This window comes from Anomaloglossus baeobatrachus, chromosome 11 (genome assembly GCF_048569485.1).
Source record: "Anomaloglossus baeobatrachus isolate aAnoBae1 chromosome 11, aAnoBae1.hap1, whole genome shotgun sequence".
Classification (NCBI taxonomy): Eukaryota; Metazoa; Chordata; class Amphibia; order Anura; family Aromobatidae; genus Anomaloglossus; species Anomaloglossus baeobatrachus.
The window spans coordinates 192600065-192613090 of NC_134363.1; the positions used below are offsets into that span (position 1 = coordinate 192600065).

General features: G+C 49.0%; 1 protein-coding gene across 5 annotated transcripts in view; it reads left to right on the top strand.

Moving 5' to 3' along the window:
• The first annotated feature begins 571 nt into the window (after positions 1-571).
• KCNJ5 (potassium inwardly rectifying channel subfamily J member 5) overlaps positions 572-13026 on the top strand; it is an 89014-nt gene continuing 76559 nt past the window's right edge. For 4 of the 5 annotated variants that reach the window (XM_075328718.1, XM_075328719.1, XM_075328720.1 and 1 more), the window contains exon 1: positions 772-841. In XM_075328718.1, the coding sequence (XP_075184833.1) occupies positions 798-841 (44 nt within the window). In that variant the 5' untranslated portion in view covers positions 772-797. Of the gene's footprint in view, positions 842-13026 lie in introns of all 5 variants that reach the window. The other variant, XM_075328722.1, reaches the window with a different exon arrangement.

Consider the following 13026-nt stretch of genomic DNA (forward strand, 5'->3'; position numbering starts at 1 on the left):
TATGCCATCACCTCACGTTACTCGTTATTACCTCACACTGTATGCCATCACCTCACGTTACTTGTTATTACCTCACACTGTATGCCATCACCTCATGTTACTCGTTATTACCTCACACTGTATGCCATTACCTCACGTTACTTGTTATTACCTCACACTGTATGCCATCACCTCACATTACTCGTTATTACCTCACACTGTATGCCATCACCTCACATTACTCGTTATTACCTCACACTGTATGCCATTACCTCATGTTACTCGTTATTACCTCACACTGTATGCCATCACCTCACGTTACTTGTTATTACCTCACACTGTATGCCATCACCTCACGTTACTCGTTATTACCTCACACTGTACGCCATTACCTCATGTTACTCGTTATTACCTCACACTGTATGCCATTACCTCATGTTACTCGTTATTACCTCACACTGTATGCCATCACCTCACGTTACTTGTTATTACCTCACACTGTATGCCATCACCTCACGTTACTCGTTATTACCTCACACTGTATGCCATCACCTCACGTTACTTGTTATTACCTCACACTGTATGCCATCACCTCACTTGCTTCCTGACCTCGTGGTCGCAGACATCCTCCCGTCCGCCATCCCTCCCTCACCTCAGGGTCACACCTGGCGCTGATCTCCCGCCCGCTCTCACCTCACACCGCGGACATTCTCCCGCGCAGCCGCCGCCGCTCGTCAGTTCCTGTTCGGTCGTTATTAGTGGCCGTTACTCAGCAGTCGGTGCAGCGGCTCCGGAGCCTCCAGTAAGTACAGAGGGACATGGCTGGAAATACTGGAGCGTGTGGTTCTACACTATACTACAGGTTTGGAAAGAGGCCAATAATATCCAAAAACACCAGTGTTATGTAATAAGCGTCAGGTGTCAAAAAAAGATGGTGGAAAGACCCGGGCTCACCGAGATCATCACTGTACTGTACCCCAGTATCATCCCGTCACCCCCCGCGACAGGGGTCCCCCCCCCCCCCCCCGTCACCACCCCTCTTCGACTGGGGACCCCTGTCACCACACCCCACCGCCACTGGGGTCTCCGTCACAGACAGCCCCCTCCATCCGCGACAGGGGTCCCCGTCACCCCTGCCCCCTCCCCGGCGACTGTGGTCTCCGTCACCGCCAACCCCTCTCCCCCCGCGACTGGGGTCCCCGTCACACAACCCTCCCCCCCCGTGACTGGCGTCCCCATCACGCCAACCCCCCCCCTTCCCCGTGACTGGGGTCCCTATCAACTCCCCCCCCCCCCTCACTGCTAGGGTTCCCTGTCACCCCCCACAATTGGGGTCCACGTCACCCCTGCCCCCCCCCTCCCCAGTGAGTGGGGTCCTTGTCACAGTCCCCCCCCCCTCGCAACTGGGGTCCCCGTCACACCCCCTGCAACTGGGGCGAGGACCCCGGTGACCGGAGCAGGGTCCCTTTCACTCTTTAATTGGTTCCATTTTGGGACTGTCTGAGTTAGTGATCTTTTATTCCATTTATTCCTGTTCGTGGGATGAATGTTATGTATTCGTTCAGGCAGTTATGCACATAGTAATACCTTTTTTGTTTTACATTTTTTTAGATTTACATTTCAAACGTACAGCGGATATCCTAAAGGGGCTCATTTCTGCTAACCTCTAGTGTCTTGTGTACACACTGATTAGCTCCATGTCTGTGCAGTGTGCACCTGCACCATCTCTCCTACATGCAGGGACACCCCAGTGCACCTCCAGACTGATTAGCCCCATGTCTGCACCTGCACCATCTTTCCTACATGCAGGGACGCGCCCAGTGCACCTCCAGACTGATTAGCCCCATGTCTGTGCACCTCCAGACTGATTAGCCCCATGTCTGTGCACCTCCAGACTGATTAGCCCCATGTCTGTACACCTGCACCATCTTTCCTACATGCAGGGACGCGCCCAGTGCACCTCCAGACTGATTAGCCCCATGTCTGTGCACCTCCAGACTGATTAGCCCCATGTCTGTGCACCTCCAGACTGATTAGCCCCATGTCTGTGCACCTCCAGACTGATTAGCCCCATGTCTGTGCACCTCCAGACTGATTAGCCCCATGTCTGTGCACCTCCAGACTGATTAGCCCCATGTCTGTGCACCTCCAGACTGATTAGCCCCATGTCTGTGCACCTCCAGACTGATTAGCCCCATGTCTGTGCACCTCCAGACTGATTAGCCCCATGTCTGTGCACCTCCAGACTGATTAGCCCCATGTCTGTGCACCTCCAGACTGATTAGCCCCATGTCTGTGCACCTCCACACTGATTAGCCCCATGTCTGTGCACCTCCACACTGATTAGCCCCATGTCTGTGCACCTCCACACTGATTAGCCCCATGTCTGTGCACCTCCACACTGATTAGCCCCATGTCTGTGCACCTCCACACTGATTAGCCCCATGTCTGTGCACCTCCACACTGATTAGCCCCATGTCTGTGCACCTCCACACTGATTAGCCCCATGTCTGTGCACCTCCACACTGATTAGCCCCATGTCTGTGCACCTGCACCATCTCTCCTACATGCAGGGACGCCCCAGTGCACCTCCAGACTTATTAGCCCCATGTCTGTGCACCTGCACCATCTCTCCTACATGCAGGGACGCCCCAGTGCACCTCCAGACTGATTAGCCCCATGTCTGTGCACCTGCACCATCTCTCCTACATGCAGGGACGCCCCAGTGCACCTCCAGACTGATTAGCCCCATGTCTGTGCATCTGCACCATCTCTCCTACATGCAGGGACGCGCCCAGTGCACCTCCAGACTGATTAGCCCCATGTCTGTGCACCTGCACCATCTCTCCTACATGCAGGGACGCCCCATTGCACCTTCAGACTGATTAGCTCCATGTCTGTGCACCTGTACCATCTCTCCCACATGCAGGGAGCCCCATAGTGCACCTCCAGACTGATTAGCCCCATGTCTGTGCACCTGCACCATCTCTCCTACATGCAGGGACGCCCCAGTGTACCTCCAGACTGATTAGCCCCATGTCTGTGCATCTGCACCGTCTCTTCCACATGCAGGGACGCCCCAGTGCACCACCAGACTGATTTAGCTCCATGTCTGTGCACCTGTACCATCTCTTCCACATGCAGGGACGCGCCTCTATGCACCTCCAGACTGATTAGCTCCATGTCTGTGCATCTGCACCATCTCTCCCACATGCAGGGAGCCCCATAGTGCACCTCCAGACTGATTAGCTCCATGTCTGTGCACCTGCACCATCTTTCCTACATGCAGGGACGCGCCCAGTGCACCTCCAGACTGATTAGCTCCATGTCTGTGCACCTCCAGACTGATTAGCCCCATGTCTGTGCACCTCCAGACTGATTAGCCCCATGTCTGTGCACCTCCACACTGATTAGCCCCATGTCTGTGCACCTCCAGACTGTTTAGCTCCATGTCTGTGCACCTCCAGACTGATTAGCCCCATGTCTGTGCACCTCCACACTGATTAGCCCCATGTCTGTGCACCTCCACACTGATTAGCCCCATGTCTGTGCACCTCCAGACTGATTAGCTCCATGTCTGTGCACCTCCAGACTGATTAGCTCCATGTCTGTGCACCTCCAGACTGATTAGCCCCATGTCTGTGCACCTCCAGACTGATTAGCCCCATGTCTGTGCACCTCCAGACTGATTAGCTCCATGTCTGTGCACCTCCAGACTGATTAGCCCCATGTCTGTGCACCTGCACCGTCTCTTCCTCATGCAGGGACGCGCCTCTATGCACCTCCAGACTGATTAGCCCCATGTCTGTGCACCTCCAGACTGATTAGCCCCATGTCTGTGCACCTCCAGACTGATTAGCCCCATGTCTGTGCACCTCCAGACTGATTAGCCCCATGTCTGTGCACCTCCGCACTGATTAGCTCCATGTCTGTGCACCTCCAGACTGATTAGCCCCATGTCTGTGCACCTCCAGACTGATTAGCTCCATGTCTGTGCACCTCCAGACTGATTAGCTCCATGTCTGTGCACCTCCAGACTGATTAGCCCCATGTCTGTGCACCTGCACCGTCTCTTCCTCATGCAGGGACGCGCCTCTATGCACCTCCAGACTGATTAGCCCCATGTCTGTGCACCTCCAGACTGATTAGCCCCATGTCTGTGCACCTCCAGACTGATTAGCCCCATGTCTGTGCACCTCCGCACTGATTAGCTCCATGTCTGTGCACCTCCAGACTGATTAGCCCCATGTCTGTGCACCTCCAGACTGATTAGCCCCATGTCTGTGCACCTCCAGACTGATTAGCTCCATGTCTGTGCACTTGCACCGTCTCTTCCACATGCAGGGACGCGCCCAGTGCACCTCCAGACTGATTAGCCCCATGTCTGTGCACCTGCACCGTCTCTTCCTCATGCAGGGACGCGCCTCTATGCACCTCCAGACTGATTAGCCCCATGTCTGTGCACCTGCACCGTCTCTTCCACATGCAGGGACGCGCCTCTATGCACCTCCAGATTGATTTGCATATGGCTTCTGCACTAGATTTTTCATGACTGGCAGATTGGATCTCTACAACACAGGTGTCCTTTTTATTGGGGGATCAACACCTACATAGCCAGACCACAACTGCTATGTGCAAAAATGTGGCAACTGCATTTGTAAGGCCACAATCTGTGTTCGTTGAGTTCTTGATGCTGCAAAATTTCTGCACCTTAGTTTATTTGCATTTTTTTCATTGTGTTTTTGATGCGTTGTTTGTGTCTGTTTGGTGAGTCATCTTTTAAGTAAAGGCCCCGTCACACACAGAGATAAATCTTTGGCAGATCTGTGGTTGCAGTGAAATCATGGACATATTGTTCCATTTGGTCACAGCCACAAACATGGCACTGATTGTCCACAATTTCACTGCAACCACAGATCTGCCGCAGATTTATCTGTGTGTGTGACAGGGCCTTTAGGCTACATTCACACGACCTTCCCGTTCTTGCGGTCCCCTAAAACGTTCCTGTTTTTCCACGGATGCATCCATGTGACATCCAAATCCGTTTAGTATACGGTCCATGTGTCATCCGTGTGCCTTCCATTTTTTTTGTGGACGGCAAAGAAAATGGAAGGAGGGTTACATACAGTCAAAAGATAGAAAGATAGCTGGATAGATCTAGAGGATTGATAGATGTAGTTAAGAAAGGCATATATAATGTCCTACTTTCCTGCTTTTTGTAATCTTGCACCCTTTAGTGCCTTTCATGTGGCACTAAAGGGTGTTTAGCCTTGTACATAGCCAAATAATAATAAATAAATAATTTAAAAAAAATGACGTGGAGTCCCACTTACTTTTTGTAGCCAGCTAGGGTAAAGCAGACGGCTGCAGACCACAGATGGCAGCTTCACCTTGGCTGGTAATCCAAAACAGAGGGCACCCCATGCTGTTATTTTAAATTAAATAAATAATTTAAAACAAAAAACGTGGGGTCCTTCCCCAAATTAAATAACCAGCCAAGGTAAAGCAGACAGCTGTGGTCTGGTATTTTCAGACTAGGGAGGTCCACAGTTATTGGACCCTCTCCAGCCTAAAAATAGGCCGCAGCCGCCCCAGAAGTGGCAAATCCATTAGATGTGCCAATCCTGGCCCTTTGCCCTGGTGCGGTGGCAAACGGAGTAATATATGGGGTTAATTCCAGCTGTGTAATGTCATTTGGCATCAAGCCATGGGGTTAGTGATGTCAAGCGTCTATCAGATACCTGACATCACATACCCAGTCAGTAATAAAAAAAAAAAAAAATAGACGACAAACAAATTTTTATTTGAAAAAAACACTCCCCAACACATTATCTCTTTCACTAATTTATTGGAAAGAAAAATGAAATCTGGGTCCGGTGTAATCCAATAATGGGTCCCACGACGATCCATACTCACTGTCCCAGTCAATGAAGAACAGAATGTTCCACATTGGCTGGAAGAGCAGTGACCTGAGCTAACATCATGAGGTCAGGCCAGGTCACTGCAGGGCATAACGAGCGCCGATGTCATGAGGTTAGCTAGGTACATTACCTGCGCTGATGAACTCTGCTGAACTCGTGACGTCAGCGCTCATCACTGAGTTCCATGCCCACAGCGATCTCACCGTAAGTCACGCGGGCGACCTGAGACTGTGACTAATCGTGACATTACAGGCACCAGCGAGACTTGAGGCGATATCGCTGCGGGCAAGGAACGCAGTGACGAGTGCTGACGTCAGGAGTACAGCGGACTTCATCACTGCAGGTAATGATCTGAGCTAATCTCCTGACTGCAGCGCTCATTATACCCGCAGATGCTGATACACTGCAGTGTGATGGAAGCCACGTGGAAGGGCTTCCATGCGGCTTCCCGGGATTTTGCGGACCCATTGACTTGTATTGAGTCACGGTCCGCAATTGCGGAACAGAATAGGACATGTTCCATAAGGACGGAACGGACATACGGCATCCGATGTGTTTTTTGTAGGATCGGATGCACACGGATGTGCTTTTTTGTGCCATTCGATCCTACACATTGAAAGATGGTCCTGTCCGTAGGTCCGCAAAGAAAAGGAACTGACCAGGACAAACAGAACCCCAAGGGTCTTTGTGCACTGGGTAGATGAATTTCTTAAGCAAAATACGCACCCTCTGGCAGAATACTGCCCCTGCGGCAAAAAAACACACCCAAAATCCCTATGCGGTTTTGCTGCGTTTTTTCTGCGGTTTTGGTGTCGATTTTCCGCGGTTTCGTCCCTGCGGTTTTGAATCATTATCAATGACAAATCTGCAGGTACTGTACCTGTGGAAATGAAGTGACATGCTGCTTTTTGCTGCAGAAATTCTGCAGCAAAACCTGTACGGAAAAAAAATACAGTGCGCGCAGCATTTTGGATTTCTCATAGATTCTCAAAGACGCATCTTTTTAGGGCGGCCTATCACACTCCCTAATCAGATTCGATTCACATAGTCCCTCTACAACCTCTCACAACATAGCTCCACATCAAACTCCATGGCACCCAAAGGCATCTCAAGGCTCGGGCCCACTGGTCCAGGAAACCATTATCCAGCCCCATTTCCGTGAGATGGTTGGATTGTCATTGTAAATAAGCACTTGAACCTTGCCTCTCCCCCCATCTCATTGTAGATTGTAAGCTCTCACGAGCAGGGTTGTATTTTTTTCCCCTCTAAATATTGTATTTCTATAACTGTTACTTGTTTGTATATGATCCTCCTGAATTGTAAAGCGCTACGGAATATGTTGGCGCTATAGAAATAAAGATTATTATTATTATTATTATTATTATTTTGCTGGGGAAGGACTGCATGACGTTTATGAACAAAAAACGCACCTTTTCTGCAGCAAAAACCGCAGTGTGCGCACAGGGCCTAAAACTACTTTGCTTTTGAAACTTACTGGTATTGATATCATTAAGTGCGGATTATATGAGTTTATTAGTGCGTTTCTGCAGTGTTAATGCACCAAAAGAGCATGTATGTCTTTAACCTGTGGATTTTTCACATCTAATGCAAATCTATGGGGAAAGTCCACACAGAAAACTGAGCATCCACACAAGAGAAATGGACATCTGCGACTTGGAAAAAGTCACCACAAGTGAGATTCCACAGTGTAAATATAAGCAGAGCGGACATGAGATTTCTATTAATCCCGTCCACTTTGCTTGTGTGCGGGTGAGAGATGTGCTGTAATGTGCCCTCTGGTGGACAGATGTAGGCACTGCAGGACAAGACGCTGCATGCATCGTGATTAGCGCAGGTTGAATATATTCCAGTAGTATCAATACGTTTTTGCTTTACATAAAGCTAATATGTAAGGCTAGTTTCACACTTGTGTAGAACGGCATCCGTTGCATTGCGTTGTGTGACAGATGTAATGGATATGTTGCATATAATAGCACAACGGATGCAACGGATCGTACAAAACAACGGAAAGCTTTTTTTTTTTTTTGTATTTTTTACAGTTTTACCGGCAGACTATTGTGAACAATCAGCTGATCACCCGGCGGCCGGGCGCCCAGCTGAACGCTCTCACATGCCGGCGGCCGGGCGCCCAGCTGAACGCTCTCACATGCCGGCGGCCGGGCGCCCAGCTGAACGCTCTCACATGCCGGCGGCCGGGCGCCCAGCTGAACGCTCTCACATGCCGGCGGCCGGGCGCCCAGCTGAACGCTCTCACATGCCGGCGGCCGGGCGCCCAGCTGAACGCTCTCACATGCCGGCGGCCGGGCGCCCAGCTGAACGCTCTCACATGCCGGCGGCCGGGCGCCCAGCTGAACGCTCTCACATGCCGGCGGCCGGGCGCCCAGCTGAACGCTCTCACATGCCGGCGGCCGGGCGCCCAGCTGAACGCTCTCACATGCCGGGCGCCCAGCTGAACGCTCTCACATGCCGGGCGCCCAGCTGAACGCTCTCACATGCCGGGCGCCCAGCTGAACGCTCTCACATGCCGGGCGCCCAGCTGAACGCTCTCACATGCCGGGCGCCCAGCTGAACGCTCTCACATGCCGGGCGCCCAGCTGAACGCTCTCACATGCCGGGCGCCCAGCTGAACGCTCTCACATGCCGGGCGCCCAGCTGATCGCTCTCACATGCCGGGCGCCCAGCTGGACGCTCTCACATGCCGGGTGCCCAGCTGATCGCTCTCACATGCCGGGCGCCCAGCTGAACGCTCTCACATGCCGGGTGCCCAGCTGAACATTCGGCCACCGAGAGACAAAATAAAGTTTCTGTGATTTTAAAAAAAAAAAAAAAAAAAAAAAGGATGAGCATGCGCAGTGAAAAATAGAAGATTCCGACGCTCAAAAAACGTTACATGCTGCGTTCCGCCCGCCCGCCGGACGCAACGCAGCGTCGGCCAGTGGAAGCAACGCAGGTACTTTTGGCACAATCTGTCATCCATACAAGTCTATGGGAAACAGCGGAATCCGTTGACGGATTCCGCTGTTTTCCAAAAGGGCGGATTGTGACGGAAGGAAATTAAGTGTGAAAGTAGCCTAATAGATTTGATTGCTGTGACTGTACAGCTTCCATTTATTGCATGTATATACCCTGGATAAGTTTAGTAAGATGCCTGATATATGTGAATTACAGGATGGAGTTTGTAAATTGATATCCATTATTCATCAGTAGAATGCCAGCTTCATACTATCCAGCGAGTGTTTGCAGGTTGTATGATGGTATTATATAAGTGCTGTTAGGAAGCAAAGTTCAATGGTGAGAACTAAAACCACAGCCTGTACAAACAAGATGCATTCATATGCAATCAAGTAAGTGGATACATATACAAAACAGAAGTCCTATTATTACAGTCTAGGAGTCTCCAGCTAGATAAGAGCCCAGGACTATCAGAGAGACCCAAACGCCTGAGGAGTACTGGTATCAGGTCCACAACACCAGGCTGAGGCGATGGAATAAAACAGAGCACATGTAACAAAATAGGAACTCAACAACAATTACAGTTAAGTACTGCGATACCCGATGGTCAAGGGTTTAGGAGACTGTCCACCCAAAGAGCCCAGAGCTTTTAAAAAGTAGGTGGACATCTTCTGTTCTGAAAGATATAAAAGCGTTAATCATAGCCAGGGCCTTCTATCTGCTCATTGTAGGAGGTCTATCAACTATCCGAGGATGGCTAAGAATATGGTCTCTCTGAGAAAGATTCATGTGTGATGCTGCCACTGTTTTCCATCAAACACCCCAAATAACAACATCTTGGATTCACACAATATAGGGATTGACAATAAAGAGGACAGCAACCAAAAAATATTAATCAAAAAGAGGGTATTGGGGGAAAAACTATATCCTATTCCAAAAGACTGCACTTGAAAAATGGTAATGATGGTAAAAGATGCTGCACATCTTGATACATAATATAAAGCTGGATCAGTTTATTGTTCTCGCCAGCGAGGCCACAGAATGGGAGCAAATCACATCCTGCCAGTCCTCTACCCACAATAAGTAAATTAGGTAGCCATCCCACCTCCACTGGCATTGGGGAAGAACCAACCTTGGCCGACAAAAGATGTGTATATAGAGATGTCAACCCGTTACGAACCAGCGATCTAAGAATACTGGGTACGATGAGATAGAGATTAAAGGTGTATCTGTTAGCGCCAGGCATCAGCTGAAAGTACCTAAACATATGCGAGCGAGGGATACCAAAGGTTTCCTGCAGTTGTGCAAAAGAACAAAGTGCATACACATTGCATAAACACCTAATCCTCTCGGGACACTCCACAAGTGAGGATCTGAAACTGTAGAGATGGAAGAGACTGATTGTGCCAAAGGGGAAGATCAGAAGCGGTCAAACTAAAGTCTCCAAATCTAGAGAGCCGATTTATGAATAGGAGACAATTATACATAAGCAATAAACTGTAGTATTGCAGGGTATTGTATAAGCAGGCAAAACAGTTCAAGTCCCCTAAGGGGACTCTCAAGGCTACTTTACACGCTGCGATATCGGTCCCGATATCGCTAGCGTGGGTACCCGCCCCCATCTGTTGTGCGACAGGGGCAAATCGCTGCCCGTGCCGCACAACATCGCGCAGACCCGTCACACATACTTACCTGCCCGGCGACGTCGCTGTGACCGGCGAACCGCCTCCTTTCTAAGGAGCGGCCGCCCAATAGAAACGGAGGGGCGGAGATGAGTGGCCGGAACATCCCGCCCACCTCCTTCCTTCCTCATAGCGGCCGGGAGGCAGGTAAGGAGAGGTTCCTCGTTCCTGCGGCGTCACACATAGCAGTGTGTGCTGCCGCAGGAGCGACGAACTACATCGTTACTGCTGCAGTAACGATAATCGAGAATGGTCCCCCATGTCACCGATGAGCGATTTTGCATGTTTTTGCAACGATGCAAAATCGCTCATCGGTGTCACACGCAGCAACATTTCTAATGCGGCCGGATGTGCGTCACAAATTCCGTGACCCCAACGACTCCGCATTAGCGATGTCGCAGCGTGTAAAGCCTCCTTTAGGCTATATGCGCACGCTAAATCTTTTCCTGCGTACATCCTGAGTGCATCTTTTTATCCTATGGTCACAGTGGCCCAAAAAACGCATGACGGTTTGATGCATTTTGTTAATGCATTTTTTAAAGGAGAAACAAAATATGATAGGATAATTGATAGCTAAAATAGATAGCAGAGAGAGAACATATAAAATAGATAGAAAGTAAAAGTAAATTAGATAGAAATAACAGAATAGCTCGATAGAGGGATTAGCTGACTTAGCCGGCTGTTTTTTTAATTATTTTTTGGTAAAAAAAATAACTTGGGGTCCCCCACATTTTTCATATCCAGCACAGGAACAGCAGCAGGTGTGGGCTGCAGCCGTCAGCTGTTTGCTGTACCTTGGCTCATTATGAAAAATAGAGGGGATCCCACGCTTTTTATTTGATTTATTTAAAAAATAAATAAATAATGACGTGAGGTCTCCACATTTTTCTAAAACCAGCCAAGGTGCAGGACACAACTTGTGGCTGATATTATTAGGTTGGGAAGGCCAATGGTTATTTGGCCCTCTCCAGGCTAAAAATAGCAGCCTGCAGCTGCCCCAGAAGTGGTGCATCCATTAGATGCGCCATTTCTGGTGCTGGACCCAGCTCTTCCGTTGCCCTGGTGCGGTGACAATCTGGGTAATAAGGAGCTAATGGCAGCCCACACCTGCCACTAAGCCCTAGATTAGTAATGGCAGGTGTCTGTGAGACCCCGACCCATCACTAATCTGTAAGTGAAAGTAATTAAACACAAACACCCTAAAAATCCTTTATTTGAAATAAGAGAAAAGCATCCTCTTTCACCACTTTATTAACCCCCAAAACACCTCTGCAGGTCCAACATAATCCACACAAGGTCCCACGGCGCTTCCAGCACTGCTACATCTGAAGCTCACAGCAAGCACCATAGAACATGACTGCCCACTGTGAGGTTCAGGCGATTAGCGGTGACTTTCCGGGAACTAAATGAGCGGCTGCCCCAGTGATTAGGTAAGTATGAAGTGCTTGCTCCTACCCCTTTGCGCTGGATTCTGGTCCACATAGACTGTATATGGGGACCAGCATCTGGCCAGATACCAAGGATCAATCCCCAGCTGACCCAGAGACAGTAGAGGATTGATCCGCCAGTTCTCCAAAACGCAAAAAGAATTGACCTGCTGCATTTTGACTGCGTCTTCAAAAACGAAGCCAAAAAAGATGCCCAGTGCGGACAACAAAATAGAAATCTCATAGACTTTGCTGGGGGAAGGAAATGCGTGCATGTGGGTGCATCTTTTGTCACAAGAAACTTCACAAAAAATGCAGTAAAAGATGCAGTGTGCGCATATAGTCTTAGGCTATGTCTGCACGATGCATCTTTATGGTAACCACAGAATTTCACCTTGTGGCTCAAAAACGCAAGCGTTTTAGAAGTAAAATCTATGCCTGGAAGGGCTCAAAAACGCAGAAAGAATTGACATGCTGCAGTTTTGTGGTCACCACAAAGATGCAGCCAAAAAAAGCTGCAACGCGTGGACTGCAAGACTGAAATCTCATAGACTTTCCTGGGGAAGAAAGCGCGTGTAGTTTGGTGACCCAAGCTGCACCCAAAAATGCGGCAAAAAAAAACGCAGCATGTGCACGAGGCCTTAAAATATGTAAAAATCAAACTGAAGCCATCCTCTTCCTATAATACAACTGAGATTTAAAAAATGAAATAAAATGAACTTACTCCACGTGTGACTGAAGCAATAAAATATAAAAATATCGCTGTTTTGTTTTTTTATGCAGAAGGATTTGAAAGTGGTATTCACATCACCTACAACCCTTCCTAAAAACATATTTGGACCCACAAAATAGTAATTATAAAAACTCACCCAGGAAATCGACTGAAAAATAGTTATATAGTGGCGATGGCAAAACTTTTTTAACAGATTTTTTTTATTTATCCAGTACAACAAAAAATACATACAACAACATTTTTCCTGTTTTCAGTAAATTATATGGTAAAATAAATTTTGTCATTCAAAAGTACAGATCTTCATATGGCTG